General features: G+C 32.1%; 1 protein-coding gene across 1 annotated transcript in view; it reads right to left on the bottom strand.

The window, feature by feature from the left end:
• Positions 1-1,074: 1,074 nt before the first annotated feature.
• LOC127557654 (vomeronasal type-2 receptor 26-like) overlaps positions 1,075-12,322 on the bottom strand; it is a 34,992-nt gene continuing 23,744 nt past the window's right edge. Inside the window, exons 5-7 of the mRNA XM_051990964.1 lie at positions 11,245-11,321; positions 10,712-10,863; positions 1,075-4,908 (exon numbers count right to left, since the gene is read on the bottom strand). Of these exons, the coding sequence (XP_051846924.1) occupies positions 3,965-4,908; positions 10,712-10,863; positions 11,245-11,321 (1,173 nt within the window). The 3' untranslated portion in view covers positions 1,075-3,964. The remainder of the gene's footprint in view (positions 4,909-10,711; positions 10,864-11,244; positions 11,322-12,322) is intronic.

Here is a 12,322-nt window from a genome sequence, read left to right as displayed (position 1 = left end):
CTTTTTTATATCACCACAGAAAATTCAAATTATATGTATATCCTGTAAGTATTTCCCTAACAAATATACAGTTCTCAAAAGTTAAATATGTCATCTTTCTCTATAAGCATGTAAACATTTTAACCTTTAGAAAACAATTTTTTTTTCTTTTCCCTTTTTACCGTGTTAGCTTCCCTTGAGTTCTGTATTTGAAAATCAAATTTTCCTCTTGTGCTCTGATCTTTTCATAAAAAAAAAATGAAAACCCCTTATTTCATTTAATTTGCATCTTTCCCCCTGAAAGAAAATGCTTAATGTTGTGGGATAGTTGATTCTTGGCTGTAGTCCAAATTCATTTGCCTTCTAGGAGATCATATTTCAGACCCCTTAGTCCTTTAAAGTGGAAGCTGCTAGGTCATTGTTAATCCTATTTGTGGCTCCTCAATATTTGAATTGTTTCTTTCTGGCTGCTTGCAGTATTATCCCCTTGATCTGATAATTCTGGAATTTAGCTACAATATTTCTAGAAGTTTTCATTTTTGAGTTTCTTTCAGAGATGTTTGGTGAATTCCTTGGATAGCTCTTTTATCCTTTGGTTCTAAGACATCAGGGCAGTTTTCCTTGATGATTTTTTTTCCTGACGCAATTGGGGTTAAGTGACTTGCTTGGGGTCACACAGCTGGGAAGTGTTAAATATCTGAGACCAGATTTGAACTCAGGTCCTCCTGACTTCAGGGCTGGTGATCTCCACTGCACCACCTAGCTGCTCTTGATGATTTCTTGAAATATGTCTAGGCTCTTTTTTTTTTTTTTTCATCATGGAGTCCAGTAATTTTTATATTTTCTCTTCTGAATCTATTTTCCAGGTCACTTGTTTTTCTGATGAGATGTTTTACATTTTCTTCTATTTCTTTCTTTCTTTCTTTTCTTTTCTTTTCTTTTTTTTTTTTTGGTTTTTGACTGATTTTTGAAGTCTCATTAGGTCATTTGATTCCATTTGTTCAATTCTAATTTTAGTGAATTATTTTCTTCAATTAGCTTTTTTTATCTCCTTTTGCATTTGGCCAATTGAACTTTTAAATGAGTTGTCTTTTTCACTGGACTTTTTTACATTTCAGATATTCAATTTTTCATTTTCATAGATGTTGATTACAATTTCCATTTCACCAAAATATACTTTGAGGAGTACTTTTCTTCAGGTAATTTCTGTATTTCCTTTTATTAGAAATCTGCTTTTATTTTCAAAATTTTCTAACTCTCTTTTAAGATCCTTTTTGAATTCTTCCAAGAGAGCCTCATGAGATGGAGAACAATTCCTCTGGTGCTAGAAGCCTCTACTCCCTGTGTCTCCCTGCACTATGCCTGTGTTGGGCTGCCTCACCCCCTCCCTGATTGAGACAGACTTTTCTTGATGTTCTTCCAACATCAGAAATTTGTTTTTCTCCAAATATTTGAGATTCTGTTATGGCAGAACTCATTCAGAGGCTTGATCAGAGGTGCTGATTCTGAGGGAAGCCAGGATGAGTTCAGACAAAGACCTGCATACTCTCTATCATCTTGGCTCTGTACCCTCTCTTATTTCAAATCTCAAAGGAAAAATGGTTTTTGGGGAGATCATATTCAATAGGAAATAATATCCAATAGGGAGAAGAGAAGAAGGAATTCAAAAATATTAATTACACAAACATGAATTTGACAAAGAGAACCCAAAAGCTGGGGGGAAGGAACAAGTTACATTCAGTGTTTCTGATAAAAGCCTCATTTCTAAAACATATAAAGAACTGAGTGAAATTTATAATACATGTCATTCCCCAATTGATAAATGATCAAAGAATATGAACAAACAATTTTCAGATGAAAACATTAAAGCCATCTGTAGACATATCAAAAAAATACTCTAAATCACTATTGATTAAAGAAATAAATGGACATTTTAAACAGCTCTGAGGTGAAATCTCACAACTATCAGATTGGCTCAGATGACAGGAAAAGGTAATGATAAATGTTGGAGGGGATGTGGGAGAACTGAGAAACTAATATATTAGTGGAATTGTGAAATGATCCAAACATTCTGAAGAAATATTTGGAACTATTTCCAAAGTGCTCTTAAACCATGCATACACTTTGATCCAGGAGTGACACTATTGTAGCTGTATCCCAAAGAAATTATAGAAGAGGGGAAAAGATCCAAATGTGCAAAAATGTTTATAGCAGTTTTTTTTTTTTTTTTGTGGTGGCAAAGAATTGGAAAATGAGTAGATACCCCTTAATTGGGGAATGGCTGAATAAGTTATGGTATCTGAAAGTAATGGAATATTATTGTTCTGTTAAAAAAAATAATGAACAGGCTAATTTTAGAAAACCCTGGCAAGATTTACATGCACTGATCCAGACTGAAACAAGCAGAATCAGGAAAACATCATAAGTAGCAACAAGAAGATTTTATGTTGAGCAACAAAGAAAGGCTTAGTTCTTTTCAGTAATTCAGTGATCCAAGGTAATCTCAATATATTTTAGATGGAAAACACCATATGAATCCAGAGAGAGAATTATAGAGACTGACTATTAATTAACACATGCTATGTTCACTTTTTTCCTTCTGTTTTTTTTTCTCATGGTTATTCTCTTTTGTTCTAATTTTTCTCTCCCAACATGATTTATATAGGAATATGTAAAAAATGAATGTACATGTATAACCACAAATGTTTTACATGCAACTGGGTAAAATTAAAAAAAATAAAAAATTTCTAAACACAAATCAGGTATTAAACAGGCAATTTTATTTTCACAAATAAAAAAAAAAACTAAAGCAATATAAATACATAAAATAGTTAGAATTGATTGAGAGGCTAATACTAAAGCTTGTTAATGTATTTTAAAATAGTTTATTTCTAAACTTCCTGTTAGCTATTTTACATTTCACCATTACTAAGGGAATCTAGAACAGTACATTCACGGTGCACATTCAAGACATGAGGAAATTTCAGGGAAGTACTCTATGTTGAAAGATGGAATATTGTTCACATGGAACACAATGGAGATCAGTTTCAGTGGATTACAGAGTAGAAAAGCTGGAATAAAAGTATAAAGACACTGGAAAAATAGTAAGGGATCAAGCATGAAAGGACTTTAAAAACCAAAGAAAGTATTTGATTCTATAGGTAATAGGGAAACATTGGATATTAAAGAATTCTGTGTGTGGGTAAGTGACATAGTCAGACCTGTAATTTAATATATCATATTTAAACTTGAGTGGAAGAGGAATAGGAGTACAGAGAGACTTTTGATAAGGAAATTAATCAATAGCTATTCCAATACAATAGGGCAAATACCCAGGTTTTGACAGTATCAGTTGAGAGAAGGGAGAGGGTAAGAGATGTGATGCAAATGAAATAGAAGAGAAATTTGTAGAAGATTGGAAATAGGGGTGAAAGTAAGTGAGAATTTAAGGATAGATCCTATGATTCAAGCTTAGGTGACAGAAAGATAATACATAATCACTTCTTGTACTAAATAGAATGCTGATCAAACATTTCTAAATTCTTCATGTTTGCAAGAAACTGAGTTAAACACTCAGGATACAAGGACAAAAATGAAAAGTAGTCCCTAGTCAGAAAGACTACCCTTTGATCTGTCAGATCAGATGGTATCATGACAGAGAATAAAGGAAAATAAGGAAAGAAGATTGTTGGCACCAGTAATTCAAAAGGAGTTGGTGGGAGTCAGAGCTGAAGTCATTCCTGGAAGAAAAGAAGAAGGGATGGTGGGAAAGATGAGAACTTGTAGAAATAATAGGAGTGGGATGGACAGAAATTAAATTTGTCTAAATAAATAAAGAATGTAAAAGTAACCACCACAAATACTAATTAGAAAATCGATACAGCAATTGGATAAAGGATGGTGGTGAGTCAAGAAGGGCATGCTCAGATGAAGATACATCCAAGATCACATCTGATTTAGTTTTTTCAGGCACCTCATAATATTGCTATGATACATAAGGAAATGCTTTAGAATGATGTCTTCTGCTGTCATAGGATTTATGATTTGCCCATTCGTGGGTGTTCCATTGTGGCCTCAGAAGGATCACATAACATTTGGGAAAGAAGATGCAGCCCAGTAACCCAACGCTAGAGCTCAAGATGGAAAAGACTTCTACAGCTACCATAGTTTTCCCCTTAGTGCTCTGGTAAGTGGGCAAAAAGGAGATCCAGACACTGCAGAATACCAGCATGCTGAATGTGATAAATTTTGTTTCATTAAAGGTATCAGGGAGATTTCTGGCCAAAAAAGCCACAGAGAAACTTACCAGGGCGAGGAATCCCATGTAGCCCAGGACAAAGTAGAATGCAATGAGAGAACCCATGTTGCACTGTAAGGTGATGTATTCAGGCTCTGAGTGTGGGTCTGCATCTGGGAATGGAGGAGAAACCAATAGCCAGATACTACAGAGAATCACTTGGATCAAAGAGCAGATAAGCATAATAGAAATGGGTGTTTTGGAGCCAATCCATTTTCTGCTTCTGCTCCCTGGTCTTATGGCTTTGAAGACTAGAACTACTGTGATTGTTTTAGCCAAAATGGAGGAGATGGCTATTGTGAATGTGATTCCAAATATTGTCTGTTGAAGAAGACATGTGATTGAATTAGGCTTACCAATGAAGAGCAAGGAAGACAAGAAACATTGGCTTAGGGAGAGAAGTAAGGTATAGCTGAGAGTTATATTATTGGCTTTCACTATGGGGGTGTCCTTATGCTTCACAAATACCCCAATGATCAGAACTGTCAGGACAGAGAAGGCCAGAGCTGTGAAGGTCAGAATCATTCCCAGTGGTTCCTCATAGACCAGAAAGGTCACCACCTTTGGCAGGCAGAGATTTTTCTCCTTATTGGAATATTCATTTTCAGGACACATGATACACTGGTCCATATCTAAAGATAAAGATATAATTATAACCAAATTTCATCAACTTGACAAACATTAATACAATTTTTAAATCTGAAAGTATTGACTATAAAGGGTCCTTTGTTTCTAAAATATTTGCTCAACATCTCTTTTCTCTCTAGGTCCCACAGACTAGTAAGGATAGAAAACAGGACTTACATTTATGCTTTGGAACCTACTCAGCAATGGTATATATATATATATGAGTGTATACATTTATATATATTTATAATATGTATATGTATATATTTATACATATACATTCATATATATTGTATCTGACAGCTAACTCCACTCCCATCCTGGATCTCATTCCATCCTTTTAAAAAATCATTTATTTATTTATTTTACCATTCTTTTCTTTTTTAAGTTTTGAGTTCCAAATCTTTCTCTCTTTTCAACACCTTATTTCCCATTGAGAAGGCACATAATATAAGAAAAACTATGTGAAACAGCATAAAAAATGGCAAGAAAAAATAAAGTGAGAATTTTTTTTCTTTATATGTACTTTGGAATTGTTTTGGATAACTGTATTGATTACAGAGACTATATCATTCATAGTTGATCATCATTTTAGCTTTGCACAATAATCTCCTGCTTCTTCTCACTTTACTTTTCATATTTTATATGTCTTGTCATTTTTTTTAATCACTGCCCTTATCATTTTCCATTGCACAATAGTACTCCATCATAATCATAAGCCACAACTTGTTCAGTCATTTCCCAAATATTGAGCATTGGTTTAATTTCCATATTATTGCCATCAAAATAAAACCAACAAGAAACAAAAATAATCAGGGTTACTCTGAAAGCATTTACACATAGAGGTCCTTTTCCTTTTATTTTTTGATTTCTTTGGGATGCAGATGCAGCAGCAATGTTGATGTTTGAAAAATTATGCATACTTTTTTCTTTTTATGAAAATTTCAAAAATGTTCTTCAAAATGTTTAGATAAATTAACTACTTCATCAAAAATTCTTTAGTGTACCTGTTTTCCATCAACCAGTCCTGCATTTGTATATTGTGATGTGCATGAAGTGCTTCCTTATTGTTGCAAGTAGCATTTCTTTAATAAAGAGTGATATAGAAGTGTTTTTTTTTAATCACTATACATAGCTTTAATTTCTTCTTTTTAAAAACTACCTGTACATATTTTTGATCATTTATCAATCAGAGAATGGTTCCTATTTTTTCAAGTATATCCCTCTTTTTCACTCAATTTTTTGGAGATTATTCAAACATAATCAATTCATAGTCATGCCCTTTATTATACTTTTCTTAAGTCTCTAGTCATTTCTGGCCTTTTCATCAGAACCACTTTAAAATTCTCCATTTCATTACATGATCTCTTCTTTGAGTTCTTGTAACTATAAGCCTTAGAACTCTTCTCTGCATTCAAACTATGACTATGGCACCTGTTTGACAGTAGCTGACCACTAGAATCCTTACTTTTGGTAGAGCAGTACTCATTCAGTCAAATGAGAAGGAGGTAACTCTGGTATTACATCAGCATGTGAATTTCTGAGCACTTATACCATATTAGGAACTTGAGAATTGTATCAATAGACTTAAAAGTAAAGATAACTGGCATCCAGATGATCTTGTTGTGTTGTCCCCCTCACCAAAGTCCCTGAGGGAAAAGACTAAAAGTAATGAAAAGTGACTCACCAAGTCTGTGAAGATCCAGAGTCAGTTTTGAAGTCCAAATCTTTGGTGATCCACCAAAAATTGGAAAGAGTAAATAAAGCCTGAACCAACAAAAGATTTTAGGCAGGGGAAAAACAGTTCAAATTCTGGAGCATAAGCAGACAAAAAATGAAAAAAAAAACCAAATGAAAATAAAAAGGAAAGCATTCTCTATATGAACTAAATGAGTTCAATTTTGAAAGAAAAAAATTTAATTAATATCTGATGAGAAAGAGGTCACTGTGAATTCCCAAGAAAACATGTATCCACTGCAACATGTTTCTAATTCAAAAGCAAAATAAAAATTATGATAGCAGAATTTGTGTTCTTGAAGGAAGAAATAATTGGAAACATGGAGAAATATGTATTCATAATGACATATTTTACCAATTTGAAAATATAAAAATATAGAGAATGAAGGACATTTGGGAAGAAGAAAAGTAATAATGTTAACAGGAAACATGATCTTAATATAATCCAAACATACTGATTTAAAAGTCAGAATGTGAGGAGAAAACTTTTACAGGACAGGTTTCACAGAATAAGACAAACCCCAAATTGAATAACAATGCAAGAAACAATAAAAGAATAATGTGCAGCATGTCAGAACATGATAAAGATATTGAAAGACAAAAGAATCCATAGAGTATTTTGAAGAAAATCAAAACAAACAGAAAATCCTTTTCTGCAAACTCAAAGACAAATACACATAAAAGTTAAGAAATTCTCATGACTTAACAGGAAATTTTTGAAGTGCATAAGAGAAAAAAATATATAAATAAAAAAGGCTCTAGAAATATCTGATGCTGAGAAGGTTTGTTACAAAGATTCAAAATCACAAATAAAGAAATCAGTCATGGGATTGGCAGGATATAAAGAAACCCATAATAAAAGATTCAGGAAATTTTCTATCATTTTCTAATATTTTACTCCTATATCTTCTGAAAGAATCGATCATTTTAAGAATGATTCACAATTTGAAAAAAAAAGCATGTGAAATGTATAAGGAAATAATAGCAACAATTTTAAATAGGAAAATAAAAATAAAGATATTATTAGCTTTGAGTGAAAAACAAAGAATACTATAAAAGGAATTAATAAGCAAAAAGACCATGTTTCTATAAAGAAAATCTAACAATAGAAAAAAAGAAGAGATTTCCAGAATAGAAGAGAGGAAAGGAATATTTTTTTAGGAAAAAATACAACAATGATTAGCTGAAGGAAATTAATATAAGGGAAATTTTTTAAATACTTAATTGAATAGAAGATATAAAAGGGAAAATATTTGGATAACTAAATAAATGAGATAAATACAATTAATTAGTTAATAAAATTCAGAAATTATTAGAAAGCGAAAAACTGGTAAAGTTGCTTGAGAGGGAAAGGAAGGAAGCTATGGGATTAAGACAACTTTTCTAAACAAAAACAGTGGCAAGATTAAAAAACTCCCTTTGCTAGGGTAGAATTTAAAATGAAATTCTAATTTGGAAAAGAAAACAATATTGGAAACAAATGGATCAGGATATAACCAAAGTTTTCAGAAAAATATGGCACAATTTTGAATGCAATGGATAGATAAATCATTTTAAAATTCCAGATAAATTAGAAGAAAAATAAGATATATTTTAGATCATCTTCTTAAAATATGTCCATTTTCCAGAAAGATGTGATAGAGTAACAATGTATTACAGCAGAAAGATTTTACAAATAAGTGTGAAATGTATAAATAGGAAAGACATCATCAATATTTCCCACTTGTAGCTCCTGGGGTTCATCATATGCTCCATGAGCTAGGTTGTACACTGCATAGAGCAGCAGGTCTGAAATCAGGAAAACCTGAGGTCAAATCTGACCTTAATTATGTGACCTTTGGTAATTCAATTAGATTCTATTTGCTTCAGTTTCATTTTCTGTCCGATGTGGAAAATAATAGCACCTCCCACTGAGACTTATTGTAAGGATAAAAAAAAAATCATTAATATAAAGCCATTTGGCTTGGCTTTATGAAGTTATTGTTATTGTTTTCTTCCTGCAAGATTGCATTGACTCTCAAATTCATGCCTTTTTAGTATCCTTTCCCCTTGTTCCTCTCTCCTTCTCTAATCAGAGAAAACAGAGGGTGAACTTCAGAGAACTTGAAGATTCTCATTTCAACGAGATTCTCCTGGTGGTCAGAATGGGAATTACTTCTCATTCTGCTACAAAACTTCAATGTTCCTATCTTTCAAGTTTTTTTTTTTTTTTTTCATGTGCTGTCTTCCTCATTATATTTTAAATTCTTTTAGGTAGAAGCTATTTTTTTTTTTTTTTTTGGTATCTCCAGTGCCTAGAACATTTTAACCATTTCATAAATGTTTAGGTGATTAATTTCAATTAGCATAATAAAATAGTCTTCAAGTTAGGAATTTAGGAAACACAGACCCATATTGAGACAATGAAATTTTATAGTGAATGTGTCAAGAATAAATAGAATTATTAAAAATGATGAAAAAGACAATGATATGGAATTGCTCATTTAACTATATTGGATTACTTGCTTTCTAGGGGAGGGAGATGGAAGAGAGGGAGGGACAGAAATTTGGAACACAAGGTTTTGCAGGAGTTGGAAACTATCTTTGTATACATTTTGAAAATAAAAAGCCATTATTTAAAAATGATAATGATATATGTATATATACAATTTATATATATATATATATACATATACATATACACAACATACAAACATATATATACCAATACAAACATATAAATGTAAATAAATCCTGTTTTAAATAATATGCATTACCATAAAAACATAGACTAACAAAATTCAACATTCTGAAAAGATAAATTGCAAAATATAATGATGCCATGAGTGTTCCAAATCACTAATAAAAGAAATTGTAAAATAAAAGTGAAAAAAAATCCCTTATTTTTCTTGGTCTATTCCCCATACCAGGATCACTCTTTGGCTCTGTTCTGACTACTAACTTCTGAAGATTCCTCTGATTCCAACTAAAATCCCACCTTCTTCAGGAAGTCTTTTTATCTCTTTCATCTCTATAATACTTTCCCCTTTTGATTATTCTGTCACTACTGTCCCTGTAATCTGTTTGTTTATATTTGGTGGCATATTGTCTCCCCCTTTAGATTATAAAGGTTATAATTGTCATTTCAGAAATAGTTAATAACATTATGACACATAAATATGATGGAATTTTTCTTTTGTTGTTTTGAGCAATGGTGAATATAATAAATATAAAGATAAATGGAAAGACTTGTCTGAAAGGATAGATAATGATATAATCTGAGAGAAAAAATAAGGTAGAATGTGTATAATGGTCATCACAATTCCAATAGAAAAAAACCAACAAAATGCAACCAATATAATAAAAGAATGTATGTTTCAAAATTACAAAGGATAAATATATGACTCTAATGAAAAGGTATGAGAAGAAACTACAAGCTGTTTTTTGGCAGGGAGGTGAAGTCCAAAAATCTTTTATACTGCATATTTTTTTTTTGATGTATTGATTTGCTTTACTGATTTTATAGACTTTTTTTTCTTTTCCCTTTACTTTAAAAATTATTCTTGTTATATTGTATGACACTCTGAGAGGAAAGAATGTAATGGAGAGATTTTGGTAATATATAAAAAGATAATAAATATTCAAAACATGGATTTTCAAACTTAAAAAATGCTTTATTACCTATTTACCAGATGATACAGACACAAAAACATGCATATGTATGTGTATATATACATGTGTGTATATATGCTTTCTTCACTTTGGATGAAAAAATCTGATATTAGGTATATCATTTTTATTTCTTTTCCAGCCAGAGCTTTCATTTTTTCCTCAAGTCTCTGAGTATCACAGTTATAAATGTAAACAAAAGGCATTCAATTCCCAGTTTCCATTTTTCATATTGTGCTGATACTACCCACTTTGTTCTCCCTGCTTGCTTGTTCCTATCTCTGGCATTTTTCTAATAGTGTCGGGATATTTGCCACAGGTGATTTATTTCCACAGAATGTATATGACCTTAAGAGTTAATTTCAATTCTATACCTAACACTCTTGTAAGGTAGGGAGGAGGCATTTCTTTGTATATACTCACCAGTCTGGTTGGAAATTTCCCCCTCTGGGCAAGGGATACAGTCAAAGCAACAGATGGCTGTGCCTTCACGGGCAGATTTCTGATACCCCAATCCACAGCTCTCAGTGCATACAGAATGGGGATTCTGAATAAGGAAGAAATCTTTGAGGGACCTTGTCACTCAAGTAGTCTAGAAGATGCATGACAATTTGGGAACTGATGATGTTGTAAGGTCATAAATTTTGTAGAATTTTTGGAGGAATAATACCTTGTCTATGTTTCTAAGTATTCAATCAATCAAATAATAAGCATTTATCAATTACTTTATGTGTAACACTCTGCTAATTTCTAGGCAATATTAAGTGAATGAAATGTGACTCTAACATGAAGAAAATACTCAAGAAGTCAATTGACAAATAAGCAAGAATCCCAAATGGATTTAAATTTAAACTGCAAACAGCCTTACACAAATAATACACATGTACACAAATATTTATTTGTATATATGCAATCTCATTATACAAATATATGATATTTTGTCTAAAAAGACTTACCTTGAAATGGTTTCTTCAAGGGAAAGCAGAGCTGAAAATTGGCTAAAGCTTCCCACTTTAAAAGTAGCTGTACCTAACTATAACAAATGGGTGACAGCTTTAGACAAGTAGCAAATTGTCCATGTCTGCAGATTCTTTTGAAACAATACTAATTTTAGCTTATTTTATGTAGCTTTTAGGATTTGCAGCATGCTTTTCCAACATTAACTCATTTTATCCTCATAACAAACTTGAGCGGGAAGTACTATTCTGATTTTTTCAGATGAAAAATTGACAGTGTTTGAGAGACAAAGTGAAAGTGATCTCAGCAGCATGACACAACTCTTTCATCCTGATTCTAACACTCTATCTAATGTCCCAACTAAATTCCAAAACTCCTGAGATGTAGGTAAAACAGTCCTCAAAACAAATCTTATAATCTTAAAACTATATCTTGAAAATGGAGGCACTAAAATAATTCACCATCAGTCTGATGGGATCTGATGACAGAGGGATTTTTTAATGCTATTCAGGGTGCAGGGGAAATGGTTCTTCTGTGTTATCATATTTTATTTCATGTTGTTAAGGTAACCATCAATTTTTTCAATTGTTTTTGTCATATACATTAAAATAATTATTTTAAATTAAATTAAAATAATCTGTATTTTAGGGAGTGACCCAAGATGGCCAATTACTATTTACTTTGCAGCTATGATTCTGACTTCTGTCTATGATATAGACATAAATAATTTTTTTTATTGGACATCAATAATGTGCTAAGACTGCAGTCTAGTCCAGGAACCTACTTCAGTATACTGCAAAATAATTTGATTTTTTTTTAGCAGGCAGGAAAATATTGGCTGACCATTTTACAATGTACAGATTGCCACTTTGATAGTGAGGACATTAAGCAGCCCTGTTTGTAGTGGCTAGAAACTGGAAAATGAATGGATGCCCATCAATTGGAGAATGGCTGGGTAAATTGTGGTATATGAATGTTATGGAATATTATTGCTCTGTAAGGAATGACCAGCAGGATGAATACAGAGAGGCTTGGAGAGACCTACAAGGACTGATGCTAAGTGAGATGAGTAGAACC

Source organism: Antechinus flavipes, chromosome 3 (assembly GCF_016432865.1).
Source record: "Antechinus flavipes isolate AdamAnt ecotype Samford, QLD, Australia chromosome 3, AdamAnt_v2, whole genome shotgun sequence".
NCBI classification, from domain to species: domain Eukaryota; kingdom Metazoa; phylum Chordata; class Mammalia; order Dasyuromorphia; family Dasyuridae; genus Antechinus; species Antechinus flavipes.
The sequence above is the reverse complement of the archived record's forward strand: the minus strand, read 5'-3'. Positions and strand labels throughout refer to the sequence as shown.